This window comes from Ictidomys tridecemlineatus, chromosome 1 (assembly GCF_052094955.1).
Source record: "Ictidomys tridecemlineatus isolate mIctTri1 chromosome 1, mIctTri1.hap1, whole genome shotgun sequence".
Taxonomy (NCBI): Eukaryota; Metazoa; Chordata; class Mammalia; order Rodentia; family Sciuridae; genus Ictidomys; species Ictidomys tridecemlineatus.
Genome location: NC_135477.1, coordinates 216,859,488 through 216,886,094, shown reverse-complemented (window position 1 = coordinate 216,886,094; position 26,607 = coordinate 216,859,488). Strand labels below are relative to the sequence as shown.

General features: G+C 36.6%; 1 protein-coding gene across 2 annotated transcripts in view; it reads right to left on the bottom strand.

Annotated features, from left to right (window-relative positions):
* Positions 1-26,607, bottom strand: part of Depdc1b (DEP domain containing 1B) — a 121,697-nt gene that overhangs the window by 2,992 nt on the left and 92,098 nt on the right. For both annotated transcript variants that reach the window (XM_040272780.2, XM_005319596.5), the window contains exons 8-9: positions 6,760-6,926; positions 3,744-3,920 (exon numbers count right to left, since the gene is read on the bottom strand). In XM_040272780.2, the coding sequence (XP_040128714.2) occupies positions 3,744-3,920; positions 6,760-6,926 (344 nt within the window). The remainder of the gene's footprint in view (positions 1-3,743; positions 3,921-6,759; positions 6,927-26,607) is intronic.

Below are 26,607 nucleotides of genomic sequence, written 5' to 3'. Positions count from 1 at the left end.
AAGTCCATTTGTAGCAAGATGAAATTAAACTCCAGTCACCCTGCACAAAAATCAACTCAAAGTGATCAAAAACTTAGGCACTAGAAAAGAGGCCCTGTGCCTGACAAAAGAAAAAGTATCCCACTCCTTGGTATATACCCAAAGGACTTAAAGTCAGCATAGTACAGTGACGTAGCCAAATCTTCATCATGTCAGCTAAGGACCAGAATTCCTTAACAAGACTCCTAAAGAGCAAGAAGTAAAATCAAGAATCAACAAATGGGATGGTTTTAAACTAAAAAGATTCTTCACAGCAAAGGAAACAATCAAGAACACGAAGAGGAGGCAAATAGAATGGGATAAAATCTTTGCCACCTGCACCTCAGATAGAGCATTAATCTCCAGGATATACAAAGAACTCAAAAACTTAACACCAAAAAAACAAATAACCCAATCAATAAATAGGCACTTCACAGAAGAAGAAATACAATCAGTCAATAAATATATAAAAAATGTTCAGGGGCTGGGAAGAGAGCTCAGTTGGTAAAGTGTTTGCCTTGCATGCACAAGGCCCTGGGTTCAGTTCCCAACACCACAAAAAATAAAATAAAAGTTTAAAAAAAAAAGGTAAATGACACAAAATGAAATTTAAAAACAAAATGTTCAAAACTCTAGCAATTAGAGAAATGCATCTAATGAGATTCCAGTCAGATTGCCAATTATCAAGTATACAAGTAATAATAAATGTTGGTGAGGATGTGGGGGAAAATATACCCTCATGCATTGCTTATGGGACTGCAAATTGGTGCAACCACTCTGGAAAGCAGTATGGAGATTCCTCAGACAACTTGGAATGAAACCATCATTTGAGCCAGTTATCCCATTCCTTGGTATACACCCAAAGGAATTTAAATCAGCATTCTAACTACAGTGACGTAACACCCTAGCACTTCAACTCACAATACCCACACTATGGAACCAACTTAGAAGCCCTTAAATATGAATGGATAAAGAAAATGTTGTATAAATACAGAATGGAATATTCCTCACCTGTAAACAATGAAATTATTATATTCTTCAGTAAATGGACAGAACTGGAGAGTATCATGCTAAGTGAAATAAGCCAATCCCAAAAAACCAAAGGCTGAATGTTCTCTCTGATATATGGATGCTAACACATAATAGGAGTGGGGAAGGGAAGAATAGAAGCTCATTGGTTTAGACAAAGGAGAATGAAGGCAATGAGATGGAAATAGGAAAAACAGTAGAATGAGTCGGATATAACTTTCCTATGTTCATATATGAATACACAACTAGTGTAACTCCACACCATGTACAACCACAAGAATGGGAAGTTATACTCCATATATGTATGATATGCCAAAATATACTTTACTGTCATGTAGGTCTAAAAAGAACAACAACAACAACCTCCCCCCAAAAGGTATAATGTTTAACACACTGAACCACACAGGCTCCTCCCATATCTGGAGGGTCTAATTATCCCTCCCTCAGGAATGGATAGAAATTGGCCCTTAGACAAGCAATTAGGCAGAGAAAGGTACCATGACCATCCCCTCATGCATTACTATTGAGAGTCAAAAAGGGAGGGGGGGAGAATAAGAAAAAGGAAACCAAGGTCTGTGTATAAATGAACATTCATTAAAAACACTAATTTCAGAGCACCCTATTGTTATTCTGTATTCCCACTATTTTATTCATTCTTTCATTTTTTTCATTTGGCTTAAAAAAAATTTCCCCCACCAGAAGCCACAACTAAAAATAAGTCTATTGCCAAGAGGGGTGATTACATTAAGCACATCTCATGCCTAAAGATAGTTTATAAGATCAATTAGACCAATCTAAGGCAGACAGATTGAAACCATAGAGCAAAGGGCTTACAGGACATGCCTTTTATTTTTATTTTTTCATTTGAATTACAGGAAAACCAGAAAAGAGCCAGGATAAAGGGTGAGGTCTAGGTAGACTGCAACAGCCGTAAACCTAGGGCATGAGAAAAACTGAGACACCTAGGATTGAAGGGCTCAAGGACAGGGTTGTAGACCAGGTCAGCAGAAGGCTGATGTCAAAAACATTGCCCACCTCACAGTTTGTCCCAGAGTCAGCCCAGAAACTGCCTCCAAACAATTCACTGGAATAGTCCAGTCTACCCTGTGCATTTTCCGAGAAGTCCTACTCAAAGGTGATGTGACGCAGAGGTTTAGTGGCCTCTTCAAGGCCTCTTGTGATCTATAGGCTCTCATGCTTGACAGTTCTATTGAGGTCTTCCAAGAGAGAAAAGGTAATTGGACAATTGAGTGGATACTGATTTTATTCAGTGCACATCACAGTGGCTCTTGACAAGATCATGTTTACTCACAGCTAAATTAATCATCATGGCTCAGCTTTCCAATCTTCAGGTGACAGGACAGGGTTCATGAGGCCAAGCTGCTGCAATATATGCCTGGGCTATATATGTCGATGCAGTATACAAAGCAACATAGTTCTCCATAACAATTCCTTGCAGATATTCAGCAAACCATTTTTTTTTTAATTTTTACTTTTTTAAAGTTTGGTTCATAAAAATATTGGCAAAAAAGATTAAAACATTAGTAAGAGTGTTCTTTTTATCCACAAAAAAATGGTCAATGTTGTATGTATGTATGTTGATAATATACAAAGAAGGCAAAGGTGCAAAGAAATGAACGCTTTCTTATGCCACTGACACAAATGTAAATTAAAACAAGCAAAAGAGGAATCTGGCAATATCCTATCAATTCTTATAAAATGGTTTATGATCTTTGACCAAGTACTGCTGTGCCTTAGAAAATAATCATGGATCAGGCAAAAATAATCTAGCTATGAAAATATTTATTACTATATTGCATGCAAAACAGGAAAAAATAATAAAGACAATCTAAACATCAACCAGAGGGCATCATTTAAATGAGCTATGATATGTTCCCATTATGGAATACTGTGCTACAGTAATGACAATAATGACACAGCAATGACAACAACACAACAACAACGGCAGCTACTAATGAAGGGTTTATTTTGTGACAGACATTACTGTAAGGACTGTACATGTATTGAGCTATTTGATTTCCAACATAATTCTATGAGACAAGAATTGACTATTATGATTCTCATTTATAGATTAAAAAAAAAAAACAGAGGTTGGGGTAGATGTTGAACCAGAGTGACATTATGTAATTTGCCTCAGGCCACAAAGCTAATAAAAGGCATGTCCTGAATCAAACACATTTAGCTCCAAAGTCTGTGCTCTTGGACACTCTGGTGTCAGTCAAGAATATTTAATGATGTGAGGAATTTTTTTATTGTATTGTTAAGTAAAAGAAAGTAAGTCACAAAACAGAAAAGAAGGGAGGGATAAAGGCAGGAAAGTAGGGAGAGAAGGAGAAAGGGAAAGAGGAAGGAAAGAAAGACACAAAATACCTGAAAGACCATAATACTAACTATGAACATTTTGGTATAACTGCTATTTTCTGATGTATTGATCTATATTTCCCAAATTTATTCAATATAGTATGTTGATAACCACACAGCACTGATTTATACAACAAATCTAAGTAGTCATTTCATAAATTTTTCAATAATAGCAAGCACATTTAGTCCTTACTATATACCAAGACTTATTTTAAATTCACTTAATCTTATAACACAATGTACCCAGAAGCCTAGTAACGTAACATGACTTTCCACTGCAAATTTCACAGGACAGACAATATCCCCTATTTTACCTGGACTCTTCGTAGATGAGCCACACGCTCCTCTATAGAAGTCTGCAAGGCCAAAGGGACTTTGAGAATCTCTTGGTAATTGTCCATGAGAAATGTCACCAACCTAGCAGCCAATAACTCATCCAAGTCTACTTCATCCTTGGAACACAAGATGCAACGGGAAAATGTCTGAACCATCTAAAGGCGGGGGAGGGGTAAGAAAACACAGATGAGCTGGTTCTTTTGTCCTCTGAACTAAGTGCATCTAGTTTGCACAAAGAAGAGTGACCTCTCACCAGGTAGCTGGCCATAGGTGCTGACTGTCTCAAAAGCAGTAAACACAAGTCTATATCTCCTGTTTAAAAGATATGGTAGAGGGATGTATGTCCAAGTAATTTCTGAAAATTACTATCACCATGACTTGGATCATATAGCACTTATTTTTATTGGTGCATATTAGCTATGTAGAATGGGGTTTTATTGTGAATATTGTGACATATTTGTATATAAATAAAAACACTTTGAATTTCAAAGTACTTTATAGTCATTTAGTCACTTAATATCCTAATATAACTCTTGATTTTTTTTAAGAGACAGAGAGACAAGAGAGAGAATTTTTTAATATTTATTTTTTAGTTTTCGGTGACACAACGTCTTTATTTATTTTTATGTGGTGCTGAGGATCGAACCCAGCGCCCCGCGCATGCCAGGCGAGTGCGTTACCACTTGAGCCACCTCCCCAGCCCACTTCTGATTTTTTTAAAGCAAAAATTTTATAAATGTTTATTATTTCATTATTGATTTTGTTTTAAAACTTAAATCATTACATCGTCTCCTAGTTAACTTATTTCCTCTAGGATTTTGTTTGTACATTTGACAATTGCCTTTGAACAAACTAATGGGACTTTAAAAGAAGTATATTAAGTGATGAAATTCTCTTTATAGTAACCAGAAATATAAAATATATATTTTCACAGAATTTATACTAATGACTCAATTCTCAATATCATCCTCCACTAGAGAGGATAATAAATGTATTGCTGACAATTTTATTTCAAAATCATAATTCTGTTGAATAAGACTTGATTTCCTCAACATATTGCAAATGATACCTTATCTTCACTTATATTTATGGATACAAATAGACACATAGATGGAGATTTTTTTTTTTTAACATGGAAACCATGGATCACAGGGGATTTGTGAATGCCCTCAAACTATATGCAAATTTTTACACATATATTCTTATAGTGAATAGATGCAAAGTTTTCTTCAACTTTTCACAAAGGCCCATCAGCCCCTCACCACCAAAAAAAAAAAAGAGGTCAAGAATCATTCCATAAATCAGACATGATGGAGCATGCCAATAATCCCAGCCACTTAGGAGGTTGAGGCAGGTTATTCACAAGTTTGAGGCCAGCCTTAGCAACTTAGCAAAACCCTATCTTTTTTTTTTTTTTAAGAGAGAGTGAGAGAGGGAGAGAGAGAGAGAGAGAGAGAATTTTTAATATTTATTTTTTAGTTTTCGGCGGACACAACATCATTGATTATATGTGGTGCTGAGGATCGAACCCGGGCCGCACGCATGCCAGGCGAGCGCACTACCGCTTGAGCCACATCCCCAGCCCAAAACCTTATCTTGAAATTAAAAAAAAAAAGAAAAAGAAAAGGACGGGGGAATATAGCTCAGTGATAAAATGACCCTGGATTTAATCCCCAGGATTTAAAAAAAAAAAAAATCACTGCACAGAACATTGAGTGTTCTTCTGATCTTATCCCATCCATACTTCTCTGAAGCTAGGCCAGGGATCCCCAAGAAGGGTAGTGGTTACTGGGATATGGAAAGGACATTCAATCCATTGAAGCACCACTTGTGTTCCAGGAATATTTTTGAGGAAAATAAAGAGATTTTTATTAGTAAATTCTAAACGTAAACTAAAAACATGCTGATAGGAGCAGAGTATAAAAGGGGGTTACTAGAGGTTGCAAGAGAGGAAGGGGAAAGAGGAGATGCTCATTAGAGAATATGAAGTTCTTCCAGAAATTATAAGTTTTAGATATCTATTCCACAGTATGGTGATCACAGTTAATGATAACAATAATAATGTGCTATGTATTTCAAAATTGCTAGAAGAATAATTTTTAAACATCTCACTACAAAAAAATAAGTTGGTGGGGTGATGGACATGTTAATTAGCTTGAATTAATCTTTCTACTATATGTGTGTGTGTATACATATATATATAAACATCACATCATATCTCGTAAGTATATACAATTATTTGTCAAATAAAAATAAATTAGTGTAAAAAATAAATTAGTGTTGATATTACATAGTAGGATTCAAAATTAGTAGGTGTTTTTAAGCAAAACTGAAAAATATTACCACTCACAGACCATTAGACCAAACCAAGAGATACATGTTCTCTCTCCTCCCAGGTTGTCTAGTCAAACTGTAGAATTTATTTCCTCGATTTTTAATTTATTGTATATACTTCATCTCTCTTACTGGTTATAATAACAAAGGCGTTGCAATGCTTACTTCCATGGAGTTAGAAAAAATGTTGTTTGCCTGATAAATCACTTACTCTTTTTATCCACCCTTTGTTCTCTTTATGTTGACAGTAGGTACCAACTTAAACAAGGATCCAACAGGATGCAGCAGATATCTCCGCACTCAGCATCTGTTCAATACTCACTCTTTGCTTTCCGCAACGTTCTTTAAGACCCTTAGACCAGAAGCACACCACTAGTCTGAGTGGATGGCTGGCATGACTCTTTTTTTTTTAAGATTTTTTTAAAGATGGAACATATATCTTTATTTTATTTATTTTTTTAATGTGGTGCTAAGGATCGAACCCAGGGCCTCACATGTTCGAGGCAAGTGCTTTACAGCTGAGCTATAACCCCAACCCCATGGCATGACTCTTAAGCAGGCTGCCTCACACCTTCCGCTGATGGATTTGACTAGTAAACTGGACTCAGCTGGATTTCATTCCAAAACCTCAAGGACCTTAGATACTAATAATCAACCTACCAGTGTCCGGGTCCCAAGGCCTTCACACAGCGGCGGCATCTCTTTGTTTAAGCAGATCCTTGCCATCATCCTCATCAACAGCTGCAGCTTTCTCCTGTTTTCAGGAGGCAGGAGGAGGCAACAAATCTGAAAAGCTTCAACTGCCATTTTCTCTTTCTGTAACAAACCTGATTCAAAAAAGTTTTATCTTTCAAAATCTATAGCCTACTTGACTCTGTACTTTCACATTTTAAAAAAATATTATATTACTAAAAAGTGTATCAAGTCTTTTCATATATTCAACTGTACCTGGCCAAATGAATATAGATCCATCGTTACTCACAAATCAGCACAAAAAATACGATCCATCAACCAGAGATAAAATGTAGAACAAACACAGATATTTCTTCCTCCCACCAGACAGATATCAAAGTTCATAGCACTCTTTCCCACTGAAACACAAGCAGTTCAAATTACACTCATCTAACCCTAGACACTCACATTGTTAATACGTCCAGGATTGCACCAGTAAGAACATGAATGCACCATTGCTGACCCACATTCTCCCCACGAGTTGTTTCCATACAATCAGCAAGGTCACCATCTTGCATGACTCACATACTAATTAATAGGACCAAAGCTCTCACTGCCGGTCCGTTGTCAAATGACTCTGCTTCTTCTTAATAGAATCTGTCAAATAATCCTTTCACTTAGGCTCACCTAGACTTAAATAGGCTGATTAAATCATGTTATATGCCATCCATCCTTGTCCCAGGAATGACTTTGTTAAAAATTAAGGTATTCGAATATTGGACTCTTTTCAACCATATTTGTCCCTGAACACTCAAATCCAAGCCCTCTAATGAAGTGAAACTGCTTCCACCAAGTTATTTATTATATATGCATCCTTTTCAACTTCTAACTAATCTTTGAATTGGAGGCAAAACCATCTTTAACACTGAATAAATATTTACTAGTCATCTGTGATACACCAGGAACTGTGGCAGTCCTGGAAATGCAAAGATATCCCTGGTCCTTTCCTTTAAAAAGCTGAGGAGAGACCTGTAAGCAAGGGACAAAAATGTGAGAGGTGCTGCATGAACCATTGCTAGTGACATACTAGGAGATTTTAAGTCACTCGCATGACTGCAGCATAGGCTGGGGGTGGGGGGTTGAGGGTTTGGTAGAAGTTAAGCTAGAAAGGTTGGCAGAAATGAAGTCTTAGAAGACCTTAAATACCAGACCAAGGAGCTTGGGTTCCAACCCAAACGAAATGGATGTGTATGGAGAGAAAGGGAAAACAGAAGAGCAAGCTTGTCTTTTTCCCCACCCCTCTGTGGTGCTGGGGATCAAACCCGAGGCCATGGCTCATGCTAGGCAAGAACTCTACCTGAGCTACATCCCCAGTCCCAGACCTTTATACACAGGTTCTGATTCTAGATGTACACATGTAGAACTGCTCTCAATTCTACCTAATCAAGTCAATGGACGGAAAAAGGCTTCTGCCTTTTTATTTTATTAGACTCATTTATCTAATAAATATTTATTAAGCCAGTTTATATTCCAGAAACTATTTTAAGAGACAAGCAGTGAGGAATAAAACAAAATCCCTGTGTGGATCCCTGGAGCTTGCTTTCCAACAGAGAGTAGAACAGATCTAGAAAGGTGATGTCAGGTAGAAAGATGCTATGGAGAAAAAAATAAAATAAAGCAGGAAAGGAGCTGGGGAATAAGGGATGAGCTCAGAAAAACACTTCCAACATTTCAGGGAAGACTTCTCTCTAAGGAAGTGACATATGAGCAGATACCTGAAGGAAATGAGAGCGAGCCATGGAAACATTGGAGAAACAAACTTCAAGGGCAAAGAGAGAGCAATTACAAAGATGTGGCATGGGTGTACGCCATAGAGTGTTCAAAGAGCAGAACAAGGAAGAGTGACAGAGGAGTGCGAGGAGAGGACTCCTAATTCCCTGCTCTACTAAATCCCTCATCCTCCCAAGTCCAGGCCCCTACCTCTGGCAGTAGAGGAGCCACCATCAGTAACTTGAATGGAAAAGCCCCAGCTGCCCAATACTGGATGATTATATGGCAGGAGGAAGAAGTGCTTATCCCCCAAATTAAAAGCATAAGATTCCCAACACCTTCTGCTGGAATGTGGCATACATTTTTACCAGAGTGGGAGAAAAACTGACTGTGAATACTAGTTAGGTCTATAACATTATTAGATTTGAACCATAGTTAAGCTACATGATGAATTAAGTAGGTCTCATGAGTTGGTCTTACAATTTAACCATCATTTATAGCTTTGCTTGATGGAGTAGTGCTGAGAGAGGGGAAAAATAGAATGTGTGTTCAGAGCTACCTACTTGGAAAGGTTTAAGGAAAAGGTTTAAGACAAAACCTATTATTTCAATATAACTTATGAAATTTAAAAGTCAATTCATTTCTTCATTCTAAAAGGTATAAAACTTATACTCCCAGCACCTCTTCCCTGGTTGATTCTTTTAACCTCTTAATACACTACAGAATTTACTATTATGTTATTTACCATTCTCTTCCCCCCTGCTGCATTGGAATGAAAGCTCACAATGAGAAGGATATCATTGTCAGTTTTATTTCTATTGATATACCTCCAGCAGCTAGAAGAATGCCTGATATGTCATAGAAACCAATAAATAAATTTTTGTGAATGAATGAATGAATGAGCATATGAATGAAGGCATAAAAATTACTCACCCTTGTTGAGATTTGAATAAGAATAGTGGGTTGAGTTAGCCTCATTATGAATCCTTGAACAAGTCACTTAACCTCCAGGAATCAGTAAAATGTTGAGAACAGTCATAAAAAATAAATTTACTGCACTGCAGTCCATGGGCTATAAAGAGGAGCCCAGGTAAATTAAAAACTTTAATAAATTTGATCATAGCCATTACTACATTAAAGTTTATATTAAAATTAACCTCAGAGGGAAATAAGACATTAATCAGATGCAACTTTTAAATCTGGTTAAGAAATGTATTGTGCACTGATATTCAGGAACAAATTTCACTCTGATCCTCTGTAATGAGAAAGCAAGTAAAATTCTGAAATATCCCAACATAGCTATATCATTGAATAATAAATCATTTATGTCTGCCCTACTGAACCCTAATTGCTTAAACAGTTGCATAACCATATTAAGTAGTATGAAAGAAAATATAAACCTATGCAAACATCACCACATAAAATACTTTTATAAAATTCACCATGTATAACTCAGTCTCTGTCAACAATTAGTACTCTATGGGTCACTGTGTGTCTGGATGATTTTTATTATTGCATTATTATTATGTAACAAAAGATATTCCTGACTCCCTGGTATTAGAAGGTCCTATAACAACTCAAATGTCCTTGCCTTTTTAGTGAAAGAATGTGGATACCTTCATCAGCATCAGTGAGAGAACTATCAAAGCAGTGGACAGCCATTTGATGATTGGCTGGGGACGTGGCTCAGTGGTCAAGTGCTCCTGAATTCAATCCTCAGTGCCAAAAGGAAGAAAGGAAGGGAGGGAGGAAGGAAAGGAGGAAGATAAGTAAACTTTTAATAGAGGTTGTGTATTACTATGCTTATAGCAGAGTCACACACTGAAGTATTAATTAATTAACTGTTATCATTATTCTAAAAGTTATACTAACAAAAACTACTGCTTTGGCAGCTTCCATTAAAGACACATATGTGATATTTAAAAACTTTTCACTTGCTAACTGATAAAGTAACCTCTTGGCAGAAAATGAGATTTTAAGGACAAAACACGATTGCTCCAATATGATTAGTTTAAATGAATAAAATTTTAAAAATCACTAGGAAAAACACAAAAGGAGTTATGCAATGTTCACAAACAGCAAAGATTATAAATAATATGAAAAATGTCTACAAAGTTTTAGAAATTGAGTAGTAATGATGCAATCACAAGAACCATAACAAATGAATGTCATCTCTAGTTCATTAGAAGATTAATGGGACGTGGATTGAGACCTCTGAAACCATGAACCCCAATTAAATTTCTCCTCTTCTGAGTTGTTCTTGTCAATTATTTTGGTCACAGCATTGAAAAGCTGACTAACACAAGACCAAAGAGTCTGTCTACTGGTGCTCTCTTGCAGTCCGGTCTCTCCATTTCCCAAACCCAGGCAACCTCTGGCCTGCTTTCTCTCTGTAGACTAGATTCCCCTTTCCTAGAATTTCATAAGATTTCCCTTTCCTAGTTTCATATTAATGGAACCAGATTGTATGTGTTCTTTTTTATTTTAAATTCCCTTTCTTTACCTATGCAACACCGTTTCCCCCCAACTCCCCTAAATCCCTGGCATCTATTGATCTTTGCATGGTCTCCATTGTCTTGTTTTCATAATGTCATATGGTGAAATCAAACATTATAAAGCCTTTCATGCCAACTTCTCTCACTCGGCAATATGCATTTTAATGTTTTTATTAAAGTATTAGAGTTATACATCATGTTGGGGTTTGTTTTGATATATTTGTACATGACTGGAATATAATTTTGCTCCCCAGTGCTCTTTTGAGTTTGGCTTTACCACTCAACATATTCCTAAGATTTATTTTTGCATGAGGTTTATTTGTGTGTATTCACGGTTTGCTATTTTTATTGCTAGACAATATTATATTCCATCAATACAGCAAAAAATATTTATACATTTACCTATTGATAGATATGTAGTTTCCAATTTGGGAATAATATGAATACAGCTGCAAGTCTCTCTGTAAACATATATAATCTTTTTCTCTTGTATAAATATATAGAAATGGAATTATATGTATGTTTCACTTATTAGAAATTATGAAACTGTTTTCCAAAGAAATGGTATCATTTTATAGCCCCACCAGCAATGCCTAAGGGCTCCAGGAGCTTCATCTCCTCATCAACACTGTATTGCTGTTGCTTTGATTTGAGCCATTCTAGTGTGTTCACAGCAGTATCTCACTGTGGTTCCAACTTGCATTTCTCAGATGACGAATGACATTGATTAATGATTAGCAAATCACTTATCTCCCCTATAGAATGTCTATTCAAAATTTTTACCCTTTTTATTGTTTTGTTGATCTTATAATGAGTTCTTTATAAACTCTTTATGATGAGTTCTTGACATATTCTGGCTATAAATATTTTGTCATACACATACAATAGAAATATATTCTCACATGGTCTTGCTTCTCTATTCATTAATGATATATTTCAAACAGCAGAAATTTCTCCTTGTAATTGTCAATTCGATTAAATTTTTATTGTAAGGATTATGATTTCAGTGTACTAAGATAGCTTTATCAAGATTTCAAGATTTTTTTCTTCTATGTTTTCTTCTACATGGTTTGTAGTTTTATATGTTGTATTTCAGTCTATGACTCATTCCAAAGTAAAGTTTGAGCATAGCATGAGAGGAGTGTAAGGGTTCCTTTTGTTTCCATATGGATATCCAGTTGTACCAACAATCACTTATTGAAAAGATTATCCTTTCTCTTAATTTCTTAGCTGAAAATCACTTGATTATAGGTATATGAATCTATTTCTGAACTCTATTCTATCCTATCTTTATGCCAATGCCACACTAAATGCCAATACACTTAATAGCAAAACTTCAAATATTATTTGAAAACACAAATGGCTCACCTAATGATAAGATTTCATAAGTTTTGAAAACAAGGAATATAAGTTCTGATTTTTTTGTTTTGTTTTCAGATTATTTTAGCTATTCCAGAGCCTTAGCATTGTCATAAATTTTTTTATATAAAATCTTTCAAAATAACATCTTGAATTTTTATCAATTGTGATAAATCTATAGATCAATTTTTAGTTCTCTTTAGAGAACTGACATCATATCAATATTGCAGTTTTCAGTCCATTAGTATGGTATATCTCTCTAGTTACTTGAATAGTTTCTTTCAGGAATGTTTAAGAGTTGTCATTATCAGGTCTTGAACACACTTTATTTATCACAAAGTATTTATAATACATTCTTAAATATTCCATGGTTTCCAATGCTATTAGAAATAATTTTTATTTGAAATTGATTTTGGTATATTGGTCTTATATCCTGCTTCCTTGCTAAGTTCACTTTTTAAAAATTATTTATTCTTATTAGATACACATGACAGTAGAGTGTGTTTGGGCATATTATACATACATTGAGTATAACTTCTAATTAAGATCCTATTCTTGTGGTTGTACATAATATGTAGTTAACCTGGTCATATATTCATATACAAGGATATGAAATCTATGTCTGATTAATTCTTTTATCTTCCTAATCCCCTTTCCACTTCCACCTCCCTTCCCTTCATTCCCCTTTGCCTAATACAATGGACTCCTATTATTCCCCTCCCACCACTGCTTGTTGTGGGTTAGCATCCACACATGGGGGGCGGGGGAATATTCAGCTCTTGGTTTCTTGGGACTAACTTCTTCCACTTAGCATGATATTCTACAGTTCCATCCATGTATCAGCAAATACTATAATTTCATTCTTCTTTATAGCTGAGTAATATTCCATTGTGTGTGTGTAAATGTGTACATGTGTGTTGTGTGCGTGTATGTGTGTGTGTGTGTGTACACACACCACATTTTATTTATCTATTCATCTGTTGAAAGGCAACTAGGTTGGTTCCATACCTTGGCTATTGTGAATTCAGCTGCTCAAAACATTGATGTGGCTGTGTCATCTTAGTATGCTGATTTTAGTCCTTTGGGTATATACTGAGGAGTGGGATAACTGGGTCAAATGGTGGTTTCATTCCAAGTTTTCTGAGGAATCTCCACAATGCCTTCCAAGGAGGTAACAGTAATCTGTAGTCCCACCAGCAATGTATGGGTGTACCTTTTCCTCTATATCCTCACCAACATTTATTGTTACTTGTTTTCTTGATAATTGCCATTCTGACTGGAGTGAGATGGAATTTCAGTGTAGTTTTAATATGCATTTCTCTAATTGCTAGCCATGTTAAGCATTTTTCACATATTCTTTTTTAATTTTAATTTGTTTATTTGTTCTAATCAGTTATACATGACAGCAGAATATTCTTGAATTCATTATACATAAATGGAGCACTTTTTTTAACTTATCTGATTGTACCCAAAGTAGGGACACCATTTGTGCAATCATACATGTACCTAGGTCTCATTTCACCTTCTTTCCTACCCCCTCGCCCCTCCCCCACTTTTCTTCACCCATCCAAAGTTCCTCCGCTTACCCCATTATGGATTAACATCTACTTATCAGAGAAAACATTCGTTCGGCCTTTGGTTTTTTGGCATTGGCTTACTCCACTTAGCATGATATTCTCTAACTCCTCCATTCATGTTTCTTCTGTGAACTGCCTGTTCAGTTCCTTTGCCCATTTATTGACTGGGTTATTTGGTTTTTGGTGCTAAGCTTTTTAAGTTTTTTGTATACCCTGGAGATTAATGCTCTATTTGAGGTGCAGGTGGTAAAGATTTTCTCCTATTCTGTAGGCTCTCTGTTCATGTTCTTGATTATTTCCTTTGCAATAAAGAGCTTTGTAGTTTGATACCATTCCATTTATTAATTCTTGACCAGTAAAATCTGGAACAAGACAGGGATGCCCTCTCACCACTCCTATTCGGCATAGTCCTTAAAACCCTAGCCAGAACAATTAGACAAAAGAAAGAAGTTAAAGGGAAACAAATAGAAAAAGAAAAGCTCAAACTATCCCTATTTGCTAAAGACATGATTCTATATTTAGAAGACTCAAAAAACTCCACCAGAAAGCTTCTAAAACTCATAAACAAATTCAGAAAAGTAGCAGGGTATAAAATCAATACCCATAAATCAATTGCATTCCTATATACCAATGACCACTCAGCTGTAAGAGAAATCCAGAAACTATCCCATTTATAATAGCCTGAACAAAATAAAATAAAATAAAATACTTGGGAATCAATCTAACAAAAGAGGTGAAAGACCTCTATAAAACTACAGAACACTAAGAAGAGAAATTGAAAAAGACCACAGAAAATGGAAAGATCTTCCATGTTCTTGGATAGGCAGAATTAATATTGTCAAAATGGCCATATTACCAAAAGAACTATACACATTTAATGCAATTCCTATTAAAATTCCAATGACATACTTCATAGAAATAGAAAAAGCAGTAATAAAATTCATTTGGAAAAATAAGAGGCCCAAAATAGCCAAAGTAATGCTCAGTGATGAAAGTGAAGCAGGAAGCATCACAATACCAGATCTTAAATTACACTACAGAGCTATAAAAACAAAAACAGGATGGTATTGGCACTAAAATAGACATGAAGCCTAATGTTATGGACTAGAAGACACAGAGACAAACCCACATAAATATAGTTATCTCAAACTAGACAAAGGCACCATAAACATACATTGGAGAAAAGATAGCCTCTTCAAGAAGTGGTATTCGAAAAACTGGAAATCCATATTAACAAAATGAAATTAGACCCCATCTTTTACCTTGTACAAAACTCAACTCAAAGTGGATCAAGGACCTAGGAGTTAGACCTGAGACCCTGCATTCACCAGAAGAAAAACTTTACTTATTAGTTCAAGTGGCTGTTTGGGGGAAGCAGATTCTCAACGTTTTTCTACATAGACACTTAATGAAAAATACAGTTTTAATTCTTCCTTCCAACTTGAACCCTTTATTTCATCTTCATGCTTAAAACTGACCTTTAGAAAAATGATACTTAACAGTGAAGAGTTTTACCTTTTTCTGATCTTAGGGAAAAACATTCAGTATATCACCATTACAAAAAATGTTAGTTATACATACCTCTCTTAGTTTAAAATTAAATTTCTTATATGTACCCTGATAAGGCCAAAGAAGTCTCCTTCAATTCCTAATTTACTTTTTAGCATTTTTATCATTAATAGGTGTTAATTATTATTGATATGATCATGGTTTCTCCTTTGTCCTATTAACAATGTAAATTATATTGATTAATTTTATATTAAAGCAATCTCACCTTCCTGGGATAAATGGTACTTGGTTATAATATGATATTACACATTATATATATTGTTATGTTCAATTTGCAACTTTGTAATGTATTTTTGTAATGGGTTTTATCCAATATTGCATTGTAATTTCTTGGATTGGTTTTGTCCTTGGGATAATATTGGCTTCAGGAAATGATTCAGGATTATTTCTTCATCTATTTTATGTAAGGATTATTTTGTATAATTGGCATTATTTCATCCTAAATGCTTGGTCTAATTCACCAGTGAAGCCATCTGGACCTGGAGTGCTAATTTTATTCCATTGGCATCAGAGAACTTAGTACCATTTCAATCATTTTATAATTATTAAATTGTTTTTATTATACATCACTCTCAACATGAGCTCTTGGCTAGAAGCAAGACACAGGTTCCAATTCTACTCAAAGGGTATGAATTATAGGTACCAGGAAGCAGGGAAATTAGGGGTTATCTTGAGTCTGTGCATCCCCAAATACTCTTAAATACTGCATTTCATCTCCACGACTGCTTTATTAGCTATACCTATCTTAGTTTAAACAACCACACCAAGATACATCATAATCAAATTCATAGAAATTAATAATAAAATGTTAAAGAAGCCACAGAGGAGGAAATACATTCTATTCCCCTCCTTCTTCAGAGATTTTAATTACATGTATATTAGACGGCTTGATACTATCCTACTGGTCATTAAAGCTGTGCTCATTTGTGTTTTCTTTCTGTACTTTAATGTTTTCAAATCTGTAATATGACAGACATCACTGTCATTTACAAGGAAAAAACTGGGATCAAACAGACAGAGTGATTCATTGATGGATAAAACCAGGTCAACAGTTAAGGAGCTTGATGATATTTCTGTTGATAAAACAATAATAAAACAATGAAAATGTAATAAATAATCCAGCCAAATAACTTAGATAAATCCATCCTTAAATTTTTTTTCTATCAGGAAAACACTTCATCATTTCACTGAACATTAAGTGGGACAGGTTAATAAGTAATATTCAAGGAAACCCAACAGTTTTTCTGATTGAAATAAATAAATCAAAAAATAATGGAAATGTGTAATGTGTGACATTACTAAAGGTCAAGAAGCCATGTTGGCCATGATAATGGATATGACAGGTTCAGAATTAAGTACTCTGGGTGATATCTACTCCTATTCATTCATATTCTCTCTCTCTCTCTCTCTCTCTCTCTCTCTCTCTCTCTCTCTCTTCTTTTTTCCATTCCCAGTGATTTAACCAGATTTCTATTTTGAACCCCAGGAACACAAATAGTTTATTTTTGCAAGTAGGCTTGATCTTTACAAAAACAAGCTATCAGGAACTCAAACAAAATAGTTTAAAAAAAAAAAAAAAGGAAAACTTAGGAGAAGGTTCAGAAGTTCCCAGAAAGGCAATGGGACCCTGACTGTTCAACCAGAGGAGAGACTCAAGAAGGGTTAACTGTAAGTTTTGCAACCAAAAGAATTTAAAAGTCCAAATTTCATTTTTGCTGAGAACAGGTATTAAAAAGAAAAGGATTACACTAGGTGAAAAAGATTCAGACTATACATCAATTGGCAAGAACTTCCTACCTAAAGAAAGATACAGCAAGTGGGACTATTTCTCTGGAGATTTTTAAGGAAAGGCAAACAGTCACCTTTGGGAAGTGTTTAAAAATAGACAGAAACTCACCTATGCTCCAGAGATACTTTTTCCTAAATAAGGAATCTCACCTGCTACAGCAGTTTCATAACTTTTTTTATCCTAGGAAAGTTCTTTACCCACAAAAATATCAGACAAAGATCAAATATCAGACAAAGATCAACCATATTTTATATTTGCATTTTTTTATATAAATTTAATCCTTTATCCTGCTGAAACAGTATGGGAAAGGTCTCAAACTTTATTCCAAAAAGTTTTGTCAATTATCTTAGTGATTACTATTATAGTTTACATATTTAATTAGAGCCCAGTAAGTAACTAGGCATTTAGGAGTTACTCCACCTTTAGGAGTACCTACCTCCACTTTATGCCAACAATCATGGTAGAACATTAATCATTACATTTAGGGGTGATTCAATATCCTTACCTTGCCCCATCTGCATCTTCAAAAGCTCTGGTCACAAGCCCTCGACCCTGACAGCAGACAGCACCACCAGCAAGAACTTTGGACTAACATGAGCAAGAGCATACTATCTGATCAAGCACACCAACTAGGCCCCCCTCTAGAGAAAATAATTGTTTTCCCTTAAGAAAACCATTGAACGAGGATCCCGATATAACAAGAAGAACATAAGGACAGAGAGGTAAAGATAGTACACAGTTCTAGAAGGTATCCTAAATCACTGGACAAAAGAACCAAAGAATGGAAAACCTAACCTTATGTATATTTCAAGATAAGAGATCTTGATCTATTGAGTGAGCTGATCCAGTGCATAATCAGTTTAGTGAATGTGAATGGCATTTTCTAGATCTCTAGATTTAACATTTAGGAGGAAGGGAATAGCAGATATTCCAATAGCCTTCCAATCCACTAGCAAATAACCGTGGGATCACAAGCTCAGTTGCCTACAGGAGCAACCAAGTGGAATAAATAAGAGAAAGGAGCTATGTGAACCTGGCCTAGAAGCAGTGGGAAAAACTGGAGACTGACAAACTGGAGTTCATGTCCTGAAACACTTGCTCCTTCTGTGGAGGTATTCTTTGCACAGCTGTAGCAGTTTGTGCCACCAAAACTTTAAGCCCGGAGATGCCAGATCTTCCAATTTTTTTTCCTAAAAATTAGCCATAAAGATGAGTTCATATGTGAACTTGCTGTTTCTTAAAGTTTGGCACTTAATTATATTTCCTATTGAAAATATACAGGTCAGACCAGATGAATTTATAGTTTATTCATATAAACAGACCAACAGTGTGGCCACTCATTTCTAAGACACCCTACCTGGCCCTCATGCCACTTTGCCTCCTACTGTGGCTCTTTTATCCTCAATATGCCAGATTATCAAAAGCTACACAGGGTGACTGCAGGGTGGGTGTGGAACAGAGGGTGAAAGGTGCTACTCATTCACATTCAAGTGTCAGCCATACTCTTCTTACTATAAGGAACTGCAGTTTTGGAAATGGCCAGTTGTCCATGGCCACTCATGTTGTTAGGTCAGACTGCTGACCTAACCAATTAAATAATTTTCTTTGAACTGTAATTAATGAGTATCTCTTACGTCTCCAAAAATGTCAAGGGTGGTTTTTTCGTTTGGTTTGGTTTGGTACTAGGGATTGAATCCAGAGCACTTTACCACTGAGCTAAGTCTCCAGTCCTTCTGAACTTTATTTTGAGAGAGGATCTTACTACGTTGCCGAGTTGCCTTTGAACATGAGATCCGATCCTCCTGCCTCAGCCTCCTGAGTCCCTGGAACTACAGGTGTGCACCACCATGCCCACCAAGTGTTTTGGGTTTTTTTTGTTTGTTTTTATTTTAAAAGAGCTTTAGGTGTCCTGTTTCATGTACCAATAATGACTAACTAAAGTTCACAGCTATGGCATCAAGCTCTACTATACTAGAAGCAAAGAAATAAACCTCAAAAGAAGATCATTAACTAAACTGAAAATCACTTTTATTAAAAATGATACGGAATTTTAGCTCCTACACAAAAAAAGGTACTACTTACTTTAAAAGTCTGTACCTAATGACATCCTGCTCCAACCAAAGTCCAAGAGTTTAAGGGATGAATTAATCCTACTGGAATTCAACCTTAATTATCTAGATATTTACCTTTTCCTACAGACTCTAAAAGTCTGCTACCTTAGATAACTTTGTTAGTCATATAAACAAGTTATGGTCTTCTGTAATGGAGAAAGCTCTCTTCTTTCATCACATAATAATGTTTTAAAAAGGCTTTCATCGCACTATAGCTTTTGTGAATTATCCCTTTGCCTGCCTGCCTGCCTGCCTGCCTTCCTTCCTTCCTTCCTTCCTCTCCTTTTTGCCCAGTCTCTCTTCCTCCCCACTTTTTTAGCACTCATTTAAACTCACAGTAAGTTTACTAAATTTAAAAACTAATTTTTGACCTATTTATTTCTATGCTTCCAGACCTAGGTCAGGAGCTCCAGGTTTCTGCACTACAGAGGAGCAGCAAACTATTGGGGGAAAAATAAGCATCCTAAAAGCCAGGAAATGAAGAAGAAGCTCAAGATCCAACATAGCGGTGGGTGTTGAGAGATCAATTCTGTGACCTCTTCAGCTGCGCTGGCAAAGGGAGTCTTAAAGCAACTGAATGCTGTTTGCTCAGGATCACTTGGCAATGCTGGGCTGAAGTGGTCCTGGGGCGAGCAGTTTGCGTCCCTCAGAAGCCACAGCAATCCCGGAGCGGGTGAATTCAGGCTCCCCGTATGCAGTTTCTGGCTAATTGTGTGCCTTTCGCTGCCAAACCGCCGTGACACAGCGCCTCAGCGCTACGGATGCTCCCGAGGAATAGAGAAACAACTCTTCGGTACCTCCGTGAACCTTTTGAGGTGATACCAACAAAGCCTTCATAGGCAGCGGGCCCAGGATTGAGAGGGGACCTGGGAGAGTCGGACCGGACCCACCCTTCGCATCGGACACCAGGCAAAGAGAACAAACGGCCGCCCTTCGCACTGGACACCAGCAAGGCAGAGAACTGACGTCACCAGAATTTGGCAGAGGGAATAACTTCATTGAAACCGGCGTCTGCAGGTGTGTGACCCCCGGCCCCTCCTCTCCACATAGAGGGGAAATCTCAAGGCCCCCCCCAGCTCTCCCATGAGCGCGATTGGAGGGAGTTAGGAGCAGCGCATGACCCCCAGCTACCGCTCTCACCAGCGCTGACAACCGAGGTCTCTAGCGCCAGCTCCCAGGGGCATGGTTACCAGAGAGCAGGCAGAATAAGCTGACGGTTCCCAGCCCCGTGCTCCACAACCTTAGGGTCTGGGGGAATGGCAAACACAGAGAGGGTGCCCAGTCGTTCAAGAAAATAGGGATCCCAGGAGCGGCTGACCTGGCATGTAGCCAGTTTTGTGGTGAATGTCACTGGTGAGCGGGGCCTGGCTGGAGGAAAAGTGGGGAAGTGACTGGAGACCAGGAAAGGCCCTGGGAGCCCAGGTTTGGAGAGCCACCCAGTGTGGGAGGAGGAGCCGCCTCACAGAGATTGGTTCCTGCGTATTGAGGAGAAGCATGGCCCGGTGGGCACAGATCCACCTACTGGAAGAGAAGTTAATCGAACTCTAAGACTGCATTTTTAAAATTTTTAAAAATTATTTTTTTATTTTTATGTTTTATTTTATTTTTTATTTTAATTTTTATTTTATTTATTTTTTTGTCTTTTCATTTCTTTTTAATTTCCTTATTCCCCTTTTCTTGAATTCTACCTGTTTACTCTCATTCTCTTTAGCAACTTCTCCCCTACCCTTCTAATACCTTTCTTCCTAAGCATTACGACGCTGTTTATGTGTAATTTACTAAATGTGTATAGATAAATAACGTTCCGAGGCGTTATATAGAGCTACCAATTCCCTAGCTACCCCCAAACACTCCGGACCATTCTCCTGTTAATATCACTCGTCAGTAAGCAACTGTCCAAGGTTGCCAAGATATACCAACCTCTATACCATCACATCAAGACCAAACTGCAGATCGCTATATGCCATCAGAATCTGTACTCATTTTATGAAACAAATGAATCTGCTTTAAAGTGCAAAAAAATTCATCATCGCTTGGCATAGTCTCCCATCACAAAGGAGAGACTCTGGAGATACACAAAACCAACATAAATTTATAGGAGTAAACAGTAACTCAGCAGTCAAACAGAACCGGAAGTAACATAAGTAGCTTGAAAAAGCAAGGAAGAAAAGGAGTACAAACAATGCAGGACAGCCTAAATCTACAGGAGAACCTAGAGGCATCAGAAAAATGGTCAAATAGAGAACTCAAGGAATAGCTTTTACAGATGGAATGGAATCTTAAAGAGGACATGAGACAGCAAATTCAAACAATGAAAGAACACATTGAAAATGAATTACATAAACAGATTCAAGAAGCAAATAAGCAACTTTAACAGGAGATAGAGATTATAAAAAAGAATCAAACCAGAATCTTAGAAATGAAGAAAACTATAAACCAAATTAAAAACTCAAACAAAAGTATCATTAGCAGAGTGGAGCAAGTAGAAGTCAGAACGTCAGACAATGAAGACAAAATATATCATCTTGAAAAGAGTCTAGCCAACTCAGAAAGGCTGGTAAACGAGAAAAACATCCAAGAGATATGGGATAACATAAAAAAGAAAAACTTAAGAGTCATCGGGATAGAGGAAGGTATAGAGCTCCAAACCAAGGAAATGAGCAATCTGTTGAATGAAATAAATTTAGAAAACTTTCCAGATATAACTAAGGAAACGGATGTACAAATTCTAGATGCATACAGGACACCGAGCATACAAAAATCACAGTAGACCAACGCCAAGACACATTGTTACGAAGACATCCAATATATAGGACAAAGAGAAAATATTAAAAGCTACAAGAGAAAGGAGGCAGATTACATTCAGGGGTAAACCAATAAAGTTAACAGCTGATTTTTCATCACAGACGCTGGAAGCGAGAAGATCCTGGAACAACCTATTTCAAACACTGAAAGACAATGGATGCCAACCAAGAATTTTGTATCCAGCAAAATTAAGCTTCAGGTACGACAATGAAATAAAAATCGTTCACGATAAACAAAAGTTAAAAGAATTTGCAGCCAGAAAACAAGCATTGCAAAGCATCTTGAGCAAAGCACTACACGAGCAAGAAATGAAAAACAACAATATGCTGCCTTCAGGAGACACATCTGACTGGAAAAGACATACACAGGCTGAAGGTGAAAGGTTGGGAAAAATCACACCACATACACAGTCCTCGGAAGCAAGCAGGGGTGGCCATCCTCATATCGAATAAAATAGTCTTCAAGACTAAGTTAATCAAAAGGGATAAAGAAGGACATTAAATACTGTTAAAAGGAACAATTCACCAACAAGACATAAAAATTATCAATATTTATGCACCAAATAATGGTGCTTCGACGTTCATAAAACAAACTCTCCTCAAGTTCAAGAATCAAATAGACCACAACACAATAATTATGGGTGACTTCAACACACCTCTCTCACCATTGGACAGATCCTCCAAACAAAAGTTGAATAAACAAACTATAGAACTCAATAACACAATCAATAACCTAGACTTAACCAACATATATAGAATATGTCAACCATCATCTAGTGGATATACTTTTTTCTCAGCAGCACATGGATCTTTCTCAAAAATAGACCATATATTATGCCATAGGGAAACCCTTAGTAAATATAAAGGTGTGGAGATAATACCATGTATCTTATCTGATCATAATAGAATGAAACTGGAAATCAATGACAAAAGAAGGAAGGAAAAATCCTAAATCACTTGGAAAATGAACAATATGTTACTGAATGATCATGGGTTACAGAAGACATCAACGAGGAAATCAAAAAATTCTTAGAGATAAATGAAAATACAGACACAACATATCAGAATCTATGGGACACAATGAAAGCAGTTTTAAGAGGGAAATTCATTGCCTGTTGTTCATTCCTCAAAAAAAGAAAAAACCAACAAATAAATGAGCTCACACTTCATTTCAAAACCCTAGAAAAGGAAGAGCAAAACAACAGCAAATGTAGCAGAAGGAAAGAAATAATTAAAATCAGAGTGGAAATCAACAAAATTGAAACAAAAGAAACTATTCAAGGGGCTGGGGATGTGGCTCAAGTGGTAGCGCGCTTGCCTGGCATGTGTGCGACCCAGGTTCGATCCTCAGCACCACATACAAAGAAAGATGTTGTGTCCGCCAATAACTAAATAAATAAATATTTTTTTAAAAAAACTATTGAACAAAACTAAAAGTTGGTTCTTCAAAAAAAATAAATAAGATCGACAGACCCTTCGCAATGCTAATGATGAGAAGAAGAGAGAGAACTCAAATTACTAACATACAGGATGAAAAAGGCAATATCACAACAGACACTACAGAAATAAAGAAGATAATAAAAAATTATTTTGAAACCCTATATTCCAATAAAATAAAAGATAGTGAAGACATCGATAAATTTCTTAAGTCATATGATTTGCCCAGATTGAGTCAGGAGGATACACACAATTTAAACAGACCAACATCAATGGAGGAAATAGAAAAAGCCATCAAAAGACTACCAACCAAGAAAAGCCCAGGACCGGATGGGTATACAGCGGAGTTTTAAAAAACCTTTAAAGAAGAATTAATACCAATACTTCTCAAGTTATTTCAGGAAACAGAAAAAGAGGGAGCTCTTCCAAATTCATTCTATGAGGCCAACATCACCCTGATTCCGAAACCAGACAAAGACACTTCAAAGAAAGAAACAACAGACCAATATCTCTGATGAACCTAGATGCAAAAATTCTCAATAAAATTCTGGCGAATCGGATACAAAAACATATCAAAAAAATTGTGCACCATAATCAAGTAGGATTCATCCCTGGGATGCAAGGCTGGTTCAACATAGGGAAATCAATAAATGTTATTCACCACATCAATAGACTTAAAGATAAGAACAATATGATCATCTCGATAGATGCAGAAAGAGCATTCGACAAAGTACAGCATCTCTTTATGTTCAAAACACTAGAAAAACTAGGGATAACAGGAACTTACCTCAACATTGTAAAAGCTATCCATGCTAAGCCTCAGGCTAGCATCATTCTGAATGGAGAAAAACTGAAGGCATTCCCTCTCAAAACTGGAACAAGCCAGGGATGCCCTCTCTCACCACTTCTATTCAATATAGTTCTCGAAATACTGGCCAGAGCCATTAGACAGACGAAAGAAATTAAAGGCATAAAGATAGGAAAAGAAGAACTTAAATTAACACTATTTGAAGATGACATGATCCTATCTCTAGCAGACCCAAAAGGTTCTACAAAGAAACTTTTTTATTAGAGCTAATAAATGAATTCAGCAAAGTGGCAGGATATAAAATCAACACACATAAATCAAAGGCATTCCTGTACATCAGCGACAAATCTTCTGAAATGGAAATGAGGACAACCACCCCATTCACAATATCCTCAAAAAAAAAAAATACTTGGGAATCAACCTAACAAAAGAGGTAAATGAACTATACAATGAAAACTACAGAACCCTAATGAGAGAAATAGAAGAAGACCTTAGAAGATGGAAAAATATACCCTGTTCATGGACAGGCAGAACTAATATCATCAAAATGGCCATATTACCAAAAGCACTCTATAGGTTTAATGCAATGCCAATCAAAATCCCAATGGCATTTCTTGTAGAAATAGAAAAATCAATCATGAAATTCATCTAGAAAAATAAAAGACCCAGAATAACAAAAGCAATTCTAAGCAGAAAGAGTGAAACAGGCAGTATAGCAATACCAGACTTCAAACTATACTACAGAGAAATAATAACAAAAACAGCATGGTACTGGTACCAAAACAAGCGGGTGGACCAATGGTACAGAATAGAGGACACAGAGACCAATCCACAAAATTACAACTATCTTATATTTGACAAAGGTGCTAAAAGCATGCAATGGAGAAAGGAGAGCATCTTCAACAAATGGTGCTGGGAAAACTGGAAATCCATAAGCAACAAAATGAATCTGAATCCCTTTCTCTCGCCATGCACCAAAGTTAACTCAAAATGGATCAAGGAGCTAGGAATCAAAACAAAGACTCTGCATCTGAAAGAAGAAAAAGTTGGCTCCAATCTACATATTGTGGGGTCGGGCTTCAAATTCCTTAATAGGACACCCATAGCACAAGAGTTAAAAACAAGAATCAACAAATGGGATTTACTCAAACTAAAAAGTTTTTTCTCAGTGAGAGAAACAATAAGAGAGGTAAATAGGGAGCCTACATCCTGGGAACAAATATTTACTCCTCACACTTCAGATAGAGCCCTAATATCCAGAGTATACAAAGAACTCAAAAATTAAACAATAAGGAAACAAATAACCCAATCAACAAATGGGCCAAGGACCTGAACAGACACTTCTCAGAGGAGGACATACAATCAATCAACAAGTACACGAAAAAATGCTCACCATCTCTAGCAATCAGAGAAATGCAAATCAAAACCACCCTAAGATACCATCTCACTCCAGTAAGATTGGCAGCCATCATGAAGTCAAACAACAACAAGTGCTGGCGAGGATGAGGGGAAAAGTGTACACTTGTACATTGCTGGTGGGACTGCAAATTGGTGCGGCCAATTTGGAAAGCAGTATGGAGATTCCTTGGAAAGCTGGGAATGGAATCACCATTTGACCCTGCTTTTCCCCTTCTCAGACTATTCCCCAAAGACCTTAAAAGAGCATATTATAGGGATACAGCTACATCGATGTTCATAGCATCACAATTCACAATAGGTAGCCTGTGGAACCAAGCTAGATGCCCTTCAATAGATGAATGGATAAAAAAAAAATGTGGCATTTATACACAATGGAGTATTACTCTGCATTAAAAAATGACAAAATCATGGATTTTGCAGGGAAATGGATGGCACTACAGCAGATTATGCTAAGTGAAGCTAGCCAATCCCTAAAAAACAAATGCCAAATGTCATCTTTGATATAAGGAGAGCAACTAAGAACAGAATAGGGAGGAAGAGCATGAGAAGAAGATCACTATTAAACAGGGTTGAGAGGGGGAAGGGAAAGAGAGAGAGAAGGGAAATTGCATGGTAAAGGAAGGAGACCCTCATTGTTATACAAAATTACATATAAGAGGAAGTGAGGGGAAAGGGGAAAAAAACAACAGAGAGAAATG